Source organism: Delphinapterus leucas, chromosome 11 (genome assembly GCF_059928025.1).
Source record: "Delphinapterus leucas isolate spDelLeu-1000000601 "Yukka" chromosome 11, BTC_Dleu_Yukka2, whole genome shotgun sequence".
Classification (NCBI taxonomy): Eukaryota; Metazoa; Chordata; class Mammalia; order Artiodactyla; family Monodontidae; genus Delphinapterus; species Delphinapterus leucas.
The window spans coordinates 22,625,901-22,645,667 of record NC_143139.1 but is presented as its reverse complement, the minus strand read 5'-3'; the positions used below and the strand labels follow the sequence as shown (position 1 = coordinate 22,645,667).

Genomic DNA, 19,767 nt, shown 5'->3' with positions numbered 1-19,767 from the left:
CTATTTAACTCATTATCTATGAATGCCTTCTATCTCTCCAAATTTTCAAGTTTGGGGGGACTACAGGCAGAGATTAATGGGAGTTATTTAAGATTAAAGCTGGGGGCTATCTTATTTCTATATTATTTATTATATCTTTATATATATTATTATTTTTTTTTACAATGGTGTGTTAGTTTCTGCTTTATAACAAAGTGAATCAGCTATACATATACATACATCCCCATATCTCTTCCTTCTTGCGTCTCCCTCCCTATCCCACCCCTCTAGGTGGTCACAAAGCACCGAGCTGATCTCCCTGTGCTATGCAGCTGCTTCCCACTAGCTATCGGATTTACATTTGGTAGTGTAAATATATCCATGCCACTCTCCCACTTTGTTCCAGCTTATCCTTCCCCCTCCCAGTGTCCTCAAGTCCATTCTGTAGTAGGTCTGCATCTTTACTCCCGTCCTGCCCCTAGGTTCTTCACGACCATTTTTTTTTTTTAAGATTCCATATATATGTGTTAGCATACGGTATTTGTTTTTCTCCTTCTGACTTACGTCACTCTGTATGACAGACTCTGGGTCCATCCACCTCACTACAAATAACTCAATTTCGTTACTTTTTATGGCTGAGTAATATTCCATTGTATATATGTGCCACATCTTCTTTATCCATTCATCTGTCGATGGACACTTAGGTTACTTCCATGTCCTGGCTACTGTAAATAGAGCTATATATATTATTTTTATTATGTATTATATTATTCTATTTCTATTTTGAAGGAGACCACAGGTGCTAGTTTATTCACTCTGTTGGTTTCAGTGCTATAGTTTTTGAGTAACTTGTTTAAATTAAATGGTGTTCAGTAAAAAGGAGGCAAATCAATCACACCACTAGTTAAATGAAAGATGTATTTCAGAGTTTGTTGCCAGAGCCTAGATAAAAAGCTGTTTTGCAGTGTGTGTAACTTAATAAATAATAATGCTGTCTCTTGGAGGAAACAGAGAAGGGTGACCGATATTTTTCAGACACTCAAATATGATATCATATTTAGTGCTTACATCCTGAGAGACAGGTATAATCATAATTTCCACTTTTTACATAGGAGGAAGCTGAGGTTCAGGAAAATGAAATAACTTGCTGAAGGAAGTGAACACTCCTGTCAATAACAAAAATTCATACTTTTTCCACACATCTTCCCATCTCTCTTAGTTCTAACTTAGCAGAAGCCAATCCCACAGCCCAATGGGAAGAGAGAGTTCAGAAAAAGAGCTTCAAGATATGTTTTGTTTTTACAAAATAAACATAGTGGGACTTCCCTGGTGGTCCAGTGGTAAAGAATCGCCTTCCAATGCAGGGGACACGGGTTCGATCCCTGGCTGGGGAACTACGATTCCACATGCCATGGGGCAACTAAGCCCACATGCCACAACTACTGAGCTCGTGCGCCTCAACTAGAGAGCCCGCATGCCTCAAACTAGAGCCCATGCACCGCAGCTAGAGAGAAGCCCGCATGCCGCAACGAAGAGCCCACACCACAACGAAAGATCCTGCATGCCTCAACTAAGACCCGACGCAGCCACACACACACCCCAAAATTTTTTTTTTTAATTAATAAACATAGTAAGAAAATAGCCTCAGTTTTGGATACCTGATCATAATTAAGTATTTTGGAGACTGATTTAGAAATGAAGAGAATTTTTCCTCTTTCACATCCAACCACAAATAGGAAGCCTTCTGCAGTCTAGGATTTAAAAATACAAAGTGAATATTTTAAAAATACAAAGTGAATTCTGTCTCTCTCATACACATACATTCAGATTTTGAGGAAATTATTGTAGCAATAAAACTAGTAGAGTGGTCATAAGAGCTAGTAAAATTAATTTTAAGAAATTTTCTCACTACATAAAAAGACTGATAAAACCAAACTGAACCCCAGTCTAAAGTAATGTTTTTGACTTGGAAAGTCCAGGCATGGAATATCTAGTTGAGATATTTCAAAATATAAAAATTACCTATGTTGAATTCTATACTCATACAGAAACTCTGTAAAGATATCAAAACACATCAATAACAGTTGCCTGCGGATGCAGTGAGACGGAAGGACTGTGCAGACTGGGATGAAGGAAGCATCAGGAATACTATATTTGAATTCAGCTGTTCAAATAAAAAAGGGGCTCTTTAAAAAAATTAAAAGAAAAACGGACAAATGTGTATCAAAAATCTTTCTATTTAATCATACTAAGGCATAAAGCCTAGTAGTAATAGCACAAGATCAAGACATGTATTACCTCCTGGGAGCAGGATAAGCCAATGACATGGTCATATTTTCCACGTCAAATAAACCTGTAGACCAGTGAATCTGAAACCCAGGCATGCACGTGAAATGATGAGGACAGAAATGGCAAAGCATCGACTAATAACTCATTCAGTAAGCAGTGGCTGGCTCATCTGCAGAGAACAGGATCCTGAAGGAATTGAGTACAAGGTAGATGGCCTTGAAGGAGGTGACAATAGTGGGGAGTAGAGCCTACGGTGTGGGAAGTGAGTGCAGCAGGCAGTGTAAGGAGCTTAGCATTAAAGACAAGCTATGCTCTCTCCTTTGGAAAGTGCCTATCCTCTGCCTCTACATTCATTAGCCCAAACTAATAAGACATATTTACTTGCATAACTTAAATTTTTATCTTAAAGGAAATTTGGTATAATACAGAGTCCTGTATGTTTAGAACAGGAATTTTTAGAACTAAAAATCTTCCTCCCTTTCAAACAAAAATGAAAGGACAAATACAACTTAGACAAACATATCTCTTAACTTACCTTAAGAATTAAGTGTCTGAGCTCATTATCCTGAATGAATGAAGGTCTGTAATTATTTCCTGCATAAGAACTTGTCATACCTGAAAATAAAGAAGTCAACTAGTTATTAAAAATAGAGATGGAGGGACTTCCCTGGTGGCGCAGTGGTTAAGAATCCACCTGCCAATGCAGGGGACATGAGTTCGAGCCCTGGTCTAGGAAGATCCCACATGCCATGGAGCAACTAAGCCCGTGCACCACAACTACTGAGTCTGCGCTCTACAGCCCACGAGCCACAACTACTGAGCCCCTGAGCCACAACTACTGAGCCCGCGTGCCACAACTACAGAAGCCCGTGCGCCTAGAGCCCGTGCTCCGCAACAAGAGAAGCCACCACAATGAGAAGCCTGCGCACCACAACTAAGAGTAGCTCCCGCTCACTGCAGCTAGAGAAAGCCCACGTGCAGCAACAAAGACCCAATGAGCCAAAAATATAAATAAATAAATAAATAAAATAGAGTAATAAAATAGAGTATTTCTTTAAAAAAAATTAGAGATGGAAATGTAGTAAATGCTCAGTGAACGTTAGCAATGCTGCTGTTGCTATTGGTGACAACGACGATGATGGTATTTTCTCTTTTAGCACACTCTAAGACCTCTTCTGTAATCATTCTCTTTCTTCGTTATTACTAGACTGAAATGTCTAGTAATACAGCTTCTCAGACTGTAAATTCTTAGAACTACTTATTCCATTATACTCAAATGTGCAGACAGTAAGAGCTGTATATTGAAAAGTAATAAAGTGCAATATATTATCTATAACATTATAATAACATGCAACAATATTCATGACTCTGGTTATTTTTATAATTTCTTAGCTTATTAAAACTGATCATATGAATTACCCTGAATAGAGAGATTCTGGAATTCTACGCAAATTTTATGGATTCATAAGATTTCCCATAGGACCCTTTAAAGATCATATGGAGACTTCTGATAATACAAAAAAATGTATAAAATATAAATGAAATAATTCACTTTAAGCCCTTAGCATAGAGGTTACTGTATTAAAAGGAAAGTCTCTAAAGAAACCAGAAGAGCTGGGAAAATGATAAGTAATGATCATGTCAAAGCTAGGTAAAATTTGACCTGAGAGAAGTAAGGGAAGAACTAAAAGTACGTTTGTCTTGAGGGCATCCACCAACCTTGACAGGGAAAGCCCTTCATGGCCACAAGGGGGCGCAGAGGACAGTTCATCAAGCCAAGGTGTGCTGTCCCCAGATAACCTCCAAGCAAGGGTGATTTAAAAGTAAATCACATTTCCCTCCCTTGCACTTCCCAACCTCCCTAACCCTAAACCCCTCCTTCTAGGCACCGCAAGGAAAGATGCTTTTGCAAAAGAAAGGTAGGGTAACACCCTGAGACATGTTAACCATTAATTGGTCTTGGATGAATTTATAGCCGAAGCTCACCAACTACCTAAGTGGTGGGGAAAAAACAAAACCAGAAAAATCACACACACTCATGGAGTGATTGGGTAAAGTCTTCTCAGACCGGCAGCACCCCTTAAAGGCCTGGCATAAGCAAACGAAATCTCTTTTGGAATCTACCTCCTAGGTAGCCCTCAAAGAATTTCCCCAAATGACTACTTGTTATTATTATTATTACTACCCAGTAGCCTGGTAGGAGGGAGTTGAGAAAGGGATGAAAGACGCAGACTCTGCGTGCCAGGCCAGGCACAGGAATAAATCAATGTGAGTGAGGCGCTGACACTTCCAGGCTGGCCTGAAGCGAGGTTGGCGGAATCGTGCTGAGGAAAGCCGGTCAGTGTCTGTCAGCCAGAATGGGCGAGCCCTGACGCAACAGGAGAGTGAGGACGTGAGGACGTGATGACATGAGGACGTGCCAGGGAGAAAAAGAGGGCAGTCAGCAAGGAGCTGAAGCCAGGGTGAGGTGAGCTAACAAAATGCAAGCCGTGCGATTCTGTACGCCTGCCAAAGGGCAGTGACAAAGTTGATTCTCAGATTCTGGTGGCAAAAATAAATGAGGAAACATGATCACTGACTTTTGTTATAAAGTTCATCACCGTCATTAAAAAATGACAGTATGACAATGATCATTATAATAAGGATAATAATGATCAATATGGCAATAACAATTCTTCCTCCTGTCCTCTGACCACCACCTCCAGCATCAAGAAACCCTGTGCTCTTTCTCTGACATCTGTCTTAGGACAAACTTCATATGATATCACTTACATGTGGAATCTAAAAAAATGATACAAATAACAGAAACAGTATTTACAAAACAGAAACAGACTCACAGACATAGACTCACACTTGTGGTTACCAAAGGGGAAAGGTGTTGGGGGAGGGATAAGTTAGGAGTTTGGGATTAATGGATACAAAATAAACAACAAGGACCTACTGTATATGTATAGCTCAATATATACTTTGCTGTACACCTGAAACTAACACGACATTGTAAATCAACTATACTGCAGTAAAAAAAAGAACAATAATGAAAAAAAGAGAAACACTGTGCTCACCCTTTACACTTGTCCTTTACTCTTAACAACAACCCTATGAGGCAATGCATTATCCCTGTTTCACAGCTGTGGGAGTTGAGGATTAGAATGTGAAGTAACTTAAGTCCCATGGCAATTAAGGCAGGGAGCCAGGATTCGAACCCAGGTTTGCCTCCAGGACCCACGCATGCATTATTGGCTCCCAGGTATTCAGACCCACGCGGTTCTCGGAAAGCGCCTCCTGCTGCAGAAGAAGGCTTACTCCAAATGTGGTCTGCAAACCACTGTCGTCACCACACCGTGGTAAGATGAGCACAGAAATTAAGAATACACATTTAGACACTTTTACGGAAACGTAACACTGTTGTGGCATCCCAGCCCATGAGCGTTTTTCCACTGATTAATTGTACCGTATTTTACAATGGATGGGGGTGGGGAGCACTTGCTCTCCCCCCCAGATAGTCTGCAAAGCACTGCTGCAGAGTGTAGAGAAAAAAATCATTTCACCATCCTCTGTCTTCAAAGTAATTACGTGTGGACCATCCACGTGCAGCCTTCTCATGATCTGGCATCTGGGCATTTGTGGATCGAGTTGGGGTACACTCTGGCTAGGGCACTGGAATGCAGCCCCAGCTGCTTTAAGTCATCTCATCCGTGGGTAGCACTGACTAAGGATCTGGTCAGGATGTGTGATGCGTACATGACCACCTCGCTTCAGCTTAGAAGGGCCAATGGTTAAATCTACGCTCTGTTCCAAAGAATCCCTTCTGGATTTAGGCAGCGTCTCCTCCCTACTGAGCTGCCCCTCGTCCCACGCGTACTTCCACATAACATTTATCACACTGGGTGTTAATGATCTCCTCCGGGGTCTGTCTCCCTTTCCACCACGAACCCCTCCAAGCACAGAGATCTTGCCTCCTTCATTTTCCTAACCCCAGCACAGGACAGGAACCGAGGTGATGCTCATTTCATGTTTGTTGAATTAGTTGACTGATTCATGGCTTTTCCCTTAGGTCCTCTTCTGCCGGGACGTTGTGAATGTGAAAACTGTTGGGTAATTTTAGGGCTGCAAGCAAATGACCTCGGTTGAGCCTGCTAATGCTCACTGCTAAAAGATTTAAGGGAAGTGTTGCATACAACTTATGCAAGACCCAGTTGTGGGTAAAAGAGAATCTTCTTTCACAACAGACTCTTATGAACCAAAGACCTCCTATCACACTCCCAAAAGGAAGCCTGCCAGGCAGTCTCCCAACACCTGGGCTGCTCTCTGCATGGCACTGAAGGGATCAAGGGCTGAACTTGCTTTTCCCCACTGCCTGCACTCCAGATCTGCATGCACTCAGCTGATCACAGTGCATAAGTCATTTTTCTACCATCTGTGGAGATCTAAGGAAGGTGATTTAAAGTACAACTTGCACAAATTACTACTGAATAGCCCTTTAATAGCTGTCTCTAGTTTTACTTCCTAATTTGCCAATGGCCCCTCCTCCTCCAATCCGAACAGATTTGCCAGGATTTTTTGCCTCATTATGAAGTAAGATCCTCTTTGTCTGGGCTCCAGTTTGCACCTGGAGTCCAGAGAACACTGCTCTCCTCTAAGCCACTTTAACTTGACTTGGCAAAGTCTCTATGTTCAGACCACAGAACTTCCTTTTCCCTGAAACAGATTCCTTTTCCTGGTATGCAGTATAGGACAGAGATCTAAAGAAGACCCTTGGTCTTCCTTTGCTTATTCCTTTCTTATACTTTCTGAGCCAGATTTCACTATAATCTTTTAGATCTTACAAATCTGAACTTTCAGAGTCTTCTCAGTGGTCTGCAGCGAACTCCTCTGCCGGTCCTCTGATAATCTCAATATGAATTTATGTCATTAACATTCCTGTACCTAAAACTCAATTCTATTTCCATCATTCTGCCCCCCAAGTCAGACCAGGGTTATTCCCAAACCAGATGTGATTTCGACTACACATATACACAGAATACTTATTACACTTTGATTTAAAATTCAAGCTCAAATAGGAGAACTTCTAAAGTCAGAAACGATCCCGCACGCCCCAAGAAGCATCAGCTAAGGACCTCCTTCACCCAATGTCTTGTAAATGTGAGAATATCTTAGAATAGTAAGGTGTGATGCATTTTCAGGTACTACTTACAAGTCTGAATAAAGTTTTAAGAGAAATTGCTGAATTTAAGGAGGTTTTCTTTTCTAACAGTGGAAATCTGTCAATAACTTAAAATTATAATAATTAACATTTTAAAACTTCTAAAATATTGAGAGGTATGTACAGCAGGTTTTATCATCTTCATATTATGTGTGAGGAAACTAGTAGAAATATAAAGGCTTTTCAAGTTCACACAGTAAACTCAAGATGAAGCTTTTAGTGAAACCAAGTTTTCTGACATCCAAATTAGTATTTTCTCCACGTACAGAATACGGACAAGCATCAAAATGAATACCTATAAAGTTGAAAGACACATCTGTATAAAATCTCAGTAGCCAATAACAACAAAACAAACCCATCAGGGACTTCAATTACAGGGAAGACTTCACAAATCCAAGTGTGGAGGCCATTTTCAAACTCACCTTTTAAAGATCTCAAGTGTTCAACAGCCATTCTTAAAACTGTCAGTTTGTCCAGTTTCCGTGCCATGGGATTGCACTGAGGGATCATCGCGGACAGTTTTTCAATCAGGTTGTTCATTTTATCTCTCCTGCGCTTTTCGGTTTGGCTATGAGCTTCTCTAAGAAGGAGAAAGAGCTTCCATTATATTTAACATTTAACAGACCCCCAGTGACCCCAGAGGCAGCAGTGGGAGCACGGGTGAGGCCAGCAAGCCCCCACTGTTCTTCCTCCCGACTTTGGCCCTGCAGGTGGCATTCAGGGAAGAGGCGGGAGTGGCACTCATTCACACTGCTTTTACCTCCACCCCCCATACCCTTGCTCCTTCCTTCCTGACCTTATTCCCTGAAACCTTCAAGAACTAAGACCTCTGTGTGAGAGCTGCAGCAGGTGGTTTTTTAGCTTCCCTCCAGTCGTAGGGGAAGAATGGGCCGCCTTCTATTCAAAGCTAACTCCTTTCTGGTCTTTGCTTGCACAGTTATCAGCATTTTAAGCTCATTCTCTTTCACAGCTCCTTCTATGCGTCGATAAATGGGCTCAAGTCTCTTCCCTTTGAGGAAGAAACCCCTTTCCAGAATTCTAGGGATTTTTTTTCCTTGCTAATGTCTTCCCTCCTTGGCCAGCTTCCTAAGAGTACGGTCTCCACTTAACGTTTCATCTCCCAGGTGCCTCTCCTATTAAAATCAACCTCCCAGGACTTCCCTGGTGGTGCAGTGGTTAAGAATCTGCCTGCCAATGCAGGGGACACGGGTTTGATCCTTGGTCCAGGAAGATCCCACATGCCATGGAGCAACTAAGCCCGTGAGCCACAACTACTGAGCCTTGTGCCGCAACTACTGAAGCCCATGCACCTACAGCCCGTGCTCCGCAACAAGAGAAGCCACTGCAACGGGAAGCCCACTCACTGCAACGAAGAGTAGCCCCCGCTCACCGCAACTAGAGAAAGCCCATGGGCAGCAACGAAGACCCAGTGCAGCCAAAAAAAAAACTGAAATCAAATCATCCTCCCAGTCCCCATTCCACTAAAACTACTCTAGCAGAGGTCATCCTCCTCTTATGCAACCCCAGGTGATCCCTGCCTTGAATTTGACACTATTGCCATTTCTCACTCTTCGCTGGCTTCTGTGACCTCTCCGCTCCTCCAGCCTCTCCGCTCTGCTCCGCCCCCTTAGCCTCCCTACTCAGCTCTTCCTCTGTCCTTCAATACTGGCCCCCCAGAGACCCCTCACTTGACACCACTCTCTCCTCACCTATAGCTTCACCCTAAGAGATTGCACACCTTCATAAGGCTTTACAACTACTCAGAAGCTACTTACCATTCAATCCCTATCTCATTCATTCTTTATCCAATTCCCAACCTTCAGGACTAAAATTATGCACGTCAGGGATTCATAAGCCCCCTAAAACTCAAGAAATCCCAAACTGAATGCATTCTCTGCAGCTGACCCCATTTTAATCCTTCCTCTGCCAGCCCTGGTTACTCTTCCTTCTATAGGGTTTATTTATCTTGATTGGTGACACCACTAGACTAGCTCTAGACCCTCCCTCCCTTCTTCACCCTGAAGAGCCAAATAACCACAAACTCCTATAAATTCTAGTTCTTAAAATAGTTCTTAAATATTTGAGATGGCTTGAGCCACGTGGTCAAACTGAAGTTGCAGAGTCCCTTTCACTGGAGTACACATCCTGAGGAGCCTGAACATGGGAGGGCACTTGGGGCACCAGGACGCGCAGTTAACTTTGAATTTCAGATAAACAGTGAATACTTCTTTAGTATAAGTATATCCTTGTGCAATATTTGGGACATACTTGTACTAAAAAGTCTTCATTACATATCTGAAATTCACAGTTGGCCAGGCGTCCTGTATTTTATCTGGCAGCCTAGTCTGGGGGGGCCTCATTCACACTCCCCAGCAGCCAGTTCAGCAGATGGGGGGCAGTCTTGGCCTCCGGATGACACCACAACGATGTGATGTCACTTAATCCCCTCTCATCTCTGTGCCCCTTTTCTAACTCAGAGGTTACGTGACTTGTCTATGAGCATGAGGCTGAAACTTGAACCACACATGGCCCCGGGCTCTCGAGCCTCCTGCTATTGTCACAGTGCTCAGCAAAGTGGTCGCCACAGCCCAAGAGAGAACTGGTTCTTCCCAGGGTAAAATGGTCATTCAGCTGCATTGACATAAGAGAAATATTGGCAACATGTGAAATGTTGAACAAGCAATGCAACCTAAGCACTCTCTCTTAAGATTTGTTAAGAATCTTGCGGTTATAGACGATCTTATTTGCAAAGCAGAAATAAAGACACAGACATAGAGAGCAAATGTATGGATACCAGGGGGAAGGAGGGGATGAATTGTGAGATTGGGATTGACATATATACACTACCATGTATAAAACAGATAACTAATGAGAACCTACTGTATAGCACAGGGAACTCTACTTGGTGCTCTGTGGTGACCTAAATGGGAAGGAAATCCAAAAATGAGGGCATATATGTATACATATGGCTGATTCACTTTGCTGTACAGCAGAAACTGACACAGAAGTGTAAAGCAACTATACTCCAATAAAAAAATAAAAAACTAAATTAAATAAAATAAACATATCTAGGTTCTGAGTGGGGAAAAGAAAGAATCTTGTGGTTACAAGTGACAGAAACCTTCACTTAAACTGACTTAAAAAGTATAAAAAGGGCTTCCCTGGTGGCGCAGTGGTTGAGAGTCCGCCTGCCAATGCGGGGGACACGGGTTCGTGTCCCGGACCGGAGGGATCCCACGTGCCGCGTAGCGATTGGGCCCGTGAGCCATGGCCGCTGAGCCTGCACGTCCAGAGCCTGTGCTCCACAGCGGGGGAGGCCGCAGCGGTGAGGGGCCCGCGTACCTCAAAAAAAAAAAAAAAAAAAAAGAAAGAAAAAGGTAATATTAAAACAAAAGGAAAAGAGAAGAAGAAGAGTTTGGGGAAGGCAATCTAATGGGAAAGAGGAAAAATAGGAGACTCGTCCCGATCTGTTCTTAGAGACTTTAAACTAGATGGAAGAGCGGGACCAAGGCGGGAAGCACTGATGGAGCACCATCTGCCCAACCATTCATGCTTGGCCAATGACACTCCTGGAACAAAGTAAGTACTTTGGGGTGAACTGGATGGAATTCAAGTTACCTGTGTATTTACATAAAATGCAGTTATCTGCTCGTACTTTGGTCTATTCATGAGCAATTTTTATTTATGTTTATTTTTGGCCACACCACACGGCTTGCAGGATCTTAGTTCCCCGACCAGACCGAACCCAGGCCACAGTAGTGAAAGCGCCGGGTCCTAACCACTGGACCAGGGAATTCCCCCATGAGAACTTTTTAAAGATTTATGATTTTTAAAATGTTATGATTATCTACTTGCTAATGTTCACCTCTTCTTTCTAACAATATTACCCATTAGCATGGACAGCAGCAGTGGACAGAGGTGCCTGATTCCAGGAATGTACAGCAGAAGGGAAAGTGACTCCTCTTAGAGCCAGGGCTTTGAGGGAGATGAGAACAGGTAGGAACAAGGTCACTTGGGAATAATGAATGATGATGCTGGGAGCTAGGAAAGACAGAGGAAGGTGAAATAGCCAGTTTTTGAATAAGGTACTTTACTTGAAGGAGGTGCACCTGAAAAGACTTCTTAAAGAATTTTATTAAAGAAGGGCATAATTACCCAGAGGCAAGTTCTCTGCTTAATAATTTATCAGGGCTCTGGCTCTTAATTCTGTGAACTGTTACTGTCACTTTGAACCATGTCAGTGTTCTGCAGAGTCATAGTAAAAAAAAAAAACAATAAATGGAGAAAAAGCAAAACTGAGATCTGGCCATGTTGCCAGATGTAGGGAAAAAAACTCGTTGACGTTGAAAGAATATGATGAAACAAGTGACAGACTTTATGGTGATGGTTCCTAATAATCAGACACTCCTTGTAAGTAATTCTGATTTGCTTATTGGATGAATTAGGTTTTCTCTAGTGCTTCAAGAAAATAATAGTTGTTTTCAATAAATAGCTATTCTGAGAAAAATTTAAAGACACGTAAGCCGAAGTGTTATTCAAGTAGATAGAGAAAAAAGGTATAATGTATCTGATGATGGTATCAGATGGTTTTGTTTTGTTTTGTTTTTAGAACTGTATTTATTTCCAGTCACTCCTACTCCTTCACCCTGAGTGGCTGCATTACTTCAAGGCAGGGGTCTCTGGCTCCGTGGAGAAGGAAATGAGTTCCCATTTCAGACTTCCTATGCTGAAAGGTGGTCCAGCAGGGCTGAGGGAGCTCGGGAACGCTCTGGACTCAGGGCAGGCAGGCACGCGGCAGGGACCCTGCCCTGTGGGATCTGCCTGGCTTCTCTGACAGAGAAGCAGAACTGCTGGCATCACCCACCTGACTCCCTGCATGCATTCCAGAGCTGGAAATGAGCTCATCAGAGCAAAAGGAACTTATGAGCACCACAATTTGGGCCTGAGGTATCTGCATCTTCTCAGAGCAGAACATATGAGAAAAAGCTAATATTCATGAATCCATTCTATCTTGACATCACCATTTGCTTTGGCTAACGGTCTACGTGTGCGACCTTTCCCACCCACCGTGTACCCTCTCAACAGTTCAGTATACCTGAAGGACTTCATTTTTACTTGTTGTTCACCATCTTCCATTCTACAAAAAAGCAGGATAAAATATCAAACTACATGAAACAGATTTTCGGTAATTCTTGAGAAATGAATGTGGGATTAAGTCCAATCATCCTAATTCCTATTAAGTCGTTAGTTATACATGCTAGCCTGAGCTCCTAATTGAAACAATTATTACTGTCTGCATGGGCTGCTCTCCTACTAAAGCTGACAGGTGCCTCATCCCCATCAGGTAACAAAACTATGTGAACTGACAATGAATGATAATTACCGTTCTATTTAGAAATTATCCCATGCCAATCTTGAAAAGGAATATAATGTTCATAGAAATAACATTAAATAAAATAGCTATTTTTAAAACAATTGATGGATTAGCCAAAAATTTTATAATAGCTCTATTAAAATAGCCTGAAAATACATTAAGAATCTCAGATCTTTAATCAAAAGGAATTCATTTTACCTGAAAATTCATCTAGATGGTAAGAAATATTTTTAAAAACTGGAAACCGATCACTTGCCAATAATATTAATTTTCACATTAGTATATGCCTTAGCAGAATATACTAAATGTATATATATGTGTGTGTATAAATATTTATATATACATATACATACATACATGTGCTATATGGGTGTGTGTTTATTCATTCAGAAATGTAGTCGCCAGACCACTACCAAAGTGAAATATACTGATGGTGACAGAATACTTTCCACATTCAAAAACTATGCAGAAGGAATAGGTCTTTTTAAATATGTGTTTTTAAAAATACATTCCCAAATGTATCATTTTTTGAAAGGGCATTTTAAAAATTCAGGGCAAAGCACCCAAAATCTCATCTGGAAATAACCACAGTCAATATTTCAATGGGTCTCCCTCCAATCTCTTTCCTAGACATGTATCTAGATACATACAAAAAACAGCTTTGACTATTTTACTTAGCTATGGGGGTGGTGGTGGGGCATGGGAGGATATTTATGTAGATGTGTGTTATATATGTATATATATATAAAATAAACAAAATTCAGATCATAGTGTAAAATTTTTCATGTCTTGCCTTATTCACTTAGCGCTGTAACATAAATATTTTCCCATAGCTTCAAATATTCTTGGAGAATATGATTTGTAATGATTACATAGTGGCCCATTGGTTAGCTACACTATAATTTATTTAATAATTTTCTATTATTAGATATCTCAATATTCTAATTTTTCAATATTATAAACAGTATGACTAATACTATCGTGGTACATGCATCTTTGATGATTCTCCTGGGATAAACCCTTAGACAAACAATTTACGGATAACTATTTTAAGGCTTCTGACTCATCTTGCCAAATTTCCCTCTTACAAGACTCAACAATGATCATTTTCCAGGCTTTGAAAAAAGTTTGACCTACCTTTGAACTATTTCATTCATGTGATGTATTTTATTTGAGGTTTCAAGAATATTTTTTGCTTATAAAAGATAAATATATGCTGTTTATAGAAAAGTTAATAAAATTTATGAACAGATGCATATAAATATTCCAAATAAAAAAGGACCACTAAGATAAAACCTTAATCAAAGGATGCTTTTCCTTATCACTGTCTAAATAAATAGCTTTGATGATAGTTTATCAAAAATATTTTCACATGTGTTATTTCATTCTCACAGCATTTAAGAATCATGTAGTTATTACTATCCCCGATTTTACAGATGAAGTAATTGAGGCCCAGTAAGGTTAATGACCGCTCAAGGTCACAGACCTAACAGGAGGCCAGTGAAACTTATTCTGTGCTGGCCGGTGTACCTTCCTCTATGCCTTGATCATTGTCAGCCTGCTCTATGGTATAAAATTAAACAGCTTCTTTGAAGCAAACGAGAGGGTTAGATTAAGTCAGTTTCTTTTTTTTTTCTCTTTTCTGCCTGACTTCATATTTATGGACTAAAACAGAAAATAATTATATAGATGAATGATTTTCTTCCTAATGGTCTGGAATTATATATACATATACATTACTTCAATCTCTAAAGGTAAAGTTTGGCTGTTTTAAATCATGCTTTTGCTTTGATTATACATGTTTTAGCAAATTAACTCACTGACTGAACTTGCCTCCTTGGTGAAATCCAAATCTATTGTACTTAGGAAATCCAAATACACTTTTATTTAATGGTCCCTTGCAGAATAGAATAAAGGCACGACGTTGTTAGTCATATAATTCATGTCTTTGTTTGCAGCATGCACCTAGATAATTAGTAAATTTGCTCTTTGTATTTTTCTCCATGCTGGCATTTGGTATACAGTCATAATATTTTATTTATGAATTTTAATAAGCTCTCTGATATTAATAACATTCACATTACTTAGATGCATTTTCTTAGTGTAGCATCTTATATTACAGTAACATAATTTTTTCAAAACACAGTGCAAGCTTTCCTTGAAAACTACTTTCACTGCATCTTGAATCCCTAAATCAACGAAACACAAACAAAATTGGAAGCAAATACGGTCAAAACAGCCTCCAGATTTTCTGTTTTCTTTTTTTTTCTTTCTTTTCTTTTCTTTTTTTTTTTTTTTGTGGTATGCGGGCCTCTCACTGTTGTGCCCTCTCTCGTTGCGGAGCACAGGCTCCGGACGCGCAGGCTCAGCGGCCATGGCTCACGGGCCCAGCCGCTCCACGGCATGTGGGATCTTCCCGGACCAGGGCACGAACCCGTGTCCCCTGCATCAGCAGGCGGACTCTCAACCACTGCGCCACCAGGGAAGCCCCAGATTTGCTGCTTTCTATGGCTTTCTCTTTTTAAAATTTTCTTCCTTCGGTTTCTGAGACGTCGCTCCCACTTCAGAGTCTTGTCTCCTCACCTTCTGGGTAGGCGTCCCCTCCTCCCTGAGTCCCCCAGTCTTCCCACTCCATACATGCATCCATGCCAGTCCACTTGCTCTCTGTACATTAATGGTGTCTGAATCTCCATCTCCGGGCCAGGCCTCAACCCTGAGTTCCAGACCTTCATATCCATCCGCCTACTTGAAGATCCCATAAACATCACACTCTCATTGTGGCCAAAACTGAACTCATCATCTTTCCCTCAGCCTCTGTGAACAAAAATGCCATCCTCCATCTAGGTGTCCAAGTCAGAAAACCTGGATGCTTCTTACGTTTCCGCTCTCCCCCATGAACAAGCACGAAATCTTAGAGATTCTATCTTCTAAATGTGCCATAATGTGTCCCTCCCTTTCCATGCCCTTCCTGCCTAGGGCCACTCTCTTGGACCAATGCGCAGAAAATCCTATTCCCTAGCAAACATCTCTCAGCTGTTTTCTCTGCCTGCTGGATTTTCCTCCTTCAGCCCATCCTCCGTGCTGTTTCCAGAGTGGTCCTTTCAAAATATAAATCTGTACCACTTCACACTTACTATGATAACTTTTTTTTTAATGGAAAATAACAAGTGCCAGCAAGAAAATGGAGAAATTGAATCCCTCACACATTTCTGGTGGGAACGTAAAATGGTGCAGGCACTGTGGAAACCAGTTTGGTGGTTCCTCAAAAACTAAACATAGAATTACCATCTGAGGGGCTTCCCTGGCGGCGCAGTGGTTAAGAACTCGCCTGCCAATGCAGGGGACATGGGTTCGAGCGCTGGTCTGGGAAGATTCCACATGCTGCGGAGCACCTAAGCCCATGCTCTACAACTACTGAGCCTGTGCTCTAGAGTCTGCGAGCCACAACTACTGAGCCCCTGAGCCACAACTACTGAGCCCACATGCCACAACTACTGAAACCCATGCACCTAGAGCCCATGCTCCGCAACAAGAGAAGCCACCGCAATGAGAAGCCCGCGCACCGCAACAAAGAGTAGCCCCCGCTTGCTGCAACTAGAGAAAGCCCGCACACAAGCAACAAAGACCCAATGCAACCAAAAATAAATAATTAATTAATTAATTTTAAAAACTGATGAATCTCCAAAAAAAAGAAAAAACAATTACCATCTGACCCAGCAATTTTACTCATAGGTGTATACCCAAAAGAATCGAAAGCAGGGACTCAGATACTTGTACACCAATGTTCATAGCAGCATTATTCACAATAGCCAAAGGGTGGGCACAACCCAAATATCTACCAAAAAGTGAATGGTTAAGCAAAATGTGGTATATACATACAATGGGATATTATTTAGCTGTAAAAAAGAATGAAATCCTAATACATGCTACAACGTAGGTGGAATTTGAAAACATTACACTAAGTGAAATAAGCCAGAGACAAAAGGACAAATATTGTATGATTCCAATTATGTGAAATGTCTAGAACAGGCAAATTCTTAGAGCTATAAAGTAGGCTAGAGGTTACCAGGGGCTGGGGGAAAAGGGGGTATGGAGAACTACTATTTAGTGGGTACCGTGTTTCTGACTGGGGTGATGAAAAAGTTTCAGAAACAGTGGCGATGGTTGTACACACCATGAGTGTAATTAATGCCACTTAACTGTACACTTAGAAGTGGTTAAAACAGCAAATTTTATGTTACATATATTTTACTACAATAAAACGTTTTTTTAAAAAGTGCAAAGGCAAGCAAAGTTTTAAAAATGTAATCTGATCAAGCTCTTCTCATGCTTAAAATCCTTCCATTTTCCTTACTGCATTCAAGACACTTTTCAGATTCTTTAGCAAAGACACTTTTCAGACGCTTTAGTTCCGCAGAGGCTCATGACCTAGTCCATGTTTACCCCTCAAGTCTCATAGCCCACCCACCTCACCTCCTGGTGTGCCCTCTGCTCTACTGTGACAACCACTTGTTTCCTGATCAAGCGGTGCGCTGCTTCATATTCTGTGCTTCTGCACAGCTGTTCCTTCTGCCTAAAGTACCTTCTCTACTCCTGCTCTGAATGGCTCATTTCCATTCTTCATTCAAAACTTAGCTTAAGTCAACATCTCCAGGAAGCTGTCCTTCACTCTGATCCCAATATTATGTAAATACCCAACTTTCCTTGTTGCCATAATACCTAGGGTCCCCCTTATGGAAGCTATCATGATGTGCAATAACTATTTGTATCTTTCCCATTTGTACAAGTTTCTTGTATCTTATCTGTGTGTCTCCCACCTGGTCTACTGGGTATCATATAGCAGGTACTCAGTAAATGTTAATGACCACATTCCAGGGTATCTTCATCAATGACTGTTTTAAAGAACCAGCTCTCCACTCAAACCCAACAGTGCTGCAGAAAGGGTGAACCTTCTCATATATTCTTCTTTGTTTAAATATATCCAACACTTGGAGGCTCCACCAATGAAATCAACTTCACGCCCCGAGTCTCTGGGAAGGATGCTATACAGTCAGTACTTCGTAAAATCCATAAAGTACTTTGACATCCCTCATTTCATTAGAGAGAATGGAAAATGGTGGGATGAAAGAAGGATTGGGGCAGAATGGAGAAGCTCTGGGATAGATAATGGGCAAATCAGTAGGGTGTACGCTCTCTTTCTGCTGCTACTATATGCCGTCTTCAAGTAGGAATTATGTCAAATGATAGTCCAGGACTTACCTGCTGCCACTGGATGCTGGTATTTCTACCCTTGTTGAAAGGAGATAGGAAAAGGGATTCTGAGAAAGTTTTTCCACCACTTTTTCTTTCATGATTCCTGACCTGGAAGGAGGGAGGCCTTGGGTCACCCCTACCAGACATGCTGGAAAATGGACAGCATGGTTGTTCTCATGTGCTAGAAGCACCCTCCCCTCCAGTTGCAGAGAAACAGGAACCAGGGTGTAATGAGGAAACTACCGCACTGACAATCAGGCATTCCAGCTAGCTGGATAATGTTGGGCAAGGCACTTGATATTTCTGAGTTCCAGCTGCTTCATTTTCTAAAATGCGGGTAATTGACTAAATAATCTCTAGTGTTGCCTTCTGCCAAAAAAAATCATTATCTGTCATTACTTTGCATGTTTCTAGTATTTCCTGTGTCACTGCCCTCATTTTCCCATTCACTCTCAAAACCACTATAAGGTCTCAACCATGCCACTTCGTGTAAAATCATGTGACTCTAGTTCTCACTTGAAAGCCACATTCTTATTTAGATATTAAGAAAGAACAACGGTGCTTATGATTCTAAAGAAAATAAAAAAGGACTGACAGTCACTTCTAGCTCGAGGTGAATGGGGACTAACTAACTGATAGCCTAGGATGTAGCACAGCAAACGGTTCTAGATAGACTGTCACTTGATCAACTGTAGTTATTTACAATCATCCACATTATTGGAAGAGACTAAGAGAATACAGACAACCAAAAGCAGTAGATAATCTTCAAGTCAGTTATATGTGTCTTGGGGAGTACGTTGGTACTTATATTTGAATAACACTGAATCTGCTGTCTTGGAAACTGAAGCTAAAGTATATAAAGTGTCCTAGGAAGAACTGAGTTATAAAGAGCTATGATGTTTCATTACGTCCTCATCCTGTCCCCCACTCAGGATTTTTCCCTTCGTTCATGATTTACATAAAGTACCAGCCTAAAATGAATTGCTCCAGATTGCTATATTTACTGTGTCCTATTACTTCCACCAGATCAACCCCAGCCTTGGGGAGGTCATTAAAGAATATTTGGGACTGCAAGCTGCATTAGGCAATAAAAATGAACCAGGAGATAGTAAGTATTCTCAACATTGATTGTATAATCTACTTGGCTTACTAAACAGGGAAAACAAGAGTTTTATTTGATTAAAGTCGCCACAGATAACCAAGGGTTGGTTGTTACACGAATGATAAGTAAGGAAAGAAGCAAGTGGTGATTATTATTGTAAGCCAAACATGCACGAAGATGTTCTCCTCAAAGTCAAGTATTTCAATTAGGAAGGCAAATATCTTCCTGTGGCCATAAACGTTAAGCAAATTAACCTCCAGTTGACCTTCCTGGATACCTAATAACCTTCAGAGTTGGATCAGTCAATGACAGAGGTGGCAGCTGGGTGGATAAATAATTGACCCTATCCAAATTTTTAATTACCACGTAATTAAAAATAATGATTTAAAAAGGAGTCTTTTTCTAAAGAAGATGTGGTATATACAACAGAATATTACTCAGCTGTAAAAAACAATGAAATGATGCCTTGTGCAGCTACATGGATGGACCTACAGATTATCATACTAAGCGAAGTAAGTCAGGAAGAGAAAGACGCCATATGATATCACTTACACGTGGAATCTAAAA

At 41.1% G+C, this 19,767-nt stretch overlaps 1 protein-coding gene across 2 annotated transcripts in view; it reads right to left on the bottom strand.

Moving 5' to 3' along the window:
• The window catches only part of BMAL2 (basic helix-loop-helix ARNT like 2), a 92,893-nt gene that overhangs the window by 33,383 nt on the left and 39,743 nt on the right, over positions 1 to 19,767 (bottom strand). The window contains exons 3-7 of one of the 2 annotated variants that reach the window (XM_089920405.1): positions 18,105 to 18,206; positions 12,567 to 12,608; positions 7,894 to 8,051; positions 2,804 to 2,883; positions 1,638 to 1,730 (exon numbers count right to left, since the gene is read on the bottom strand). In XM_089920405.1, coding sequence (XP_089776531.1) covers positions 1,638 to 1,730; positions 2,804 to 2,883; positions 7,894 to 8,051; positions 12,567 to 12,608; positions 18,105 to 18,206 — 475 coding nt within the window. The remainder of the gene's footprint in view (positions 1 to 1,637; positions 1,731 to 2,803; positions 2,884 to 7,893; positions 8,052 to 12,566; positions 12,609 to 18,104; positions 18,207 to 19,767) is intronic. The other variant, XM_022577831.2, reaches the window with a different exon arrangement.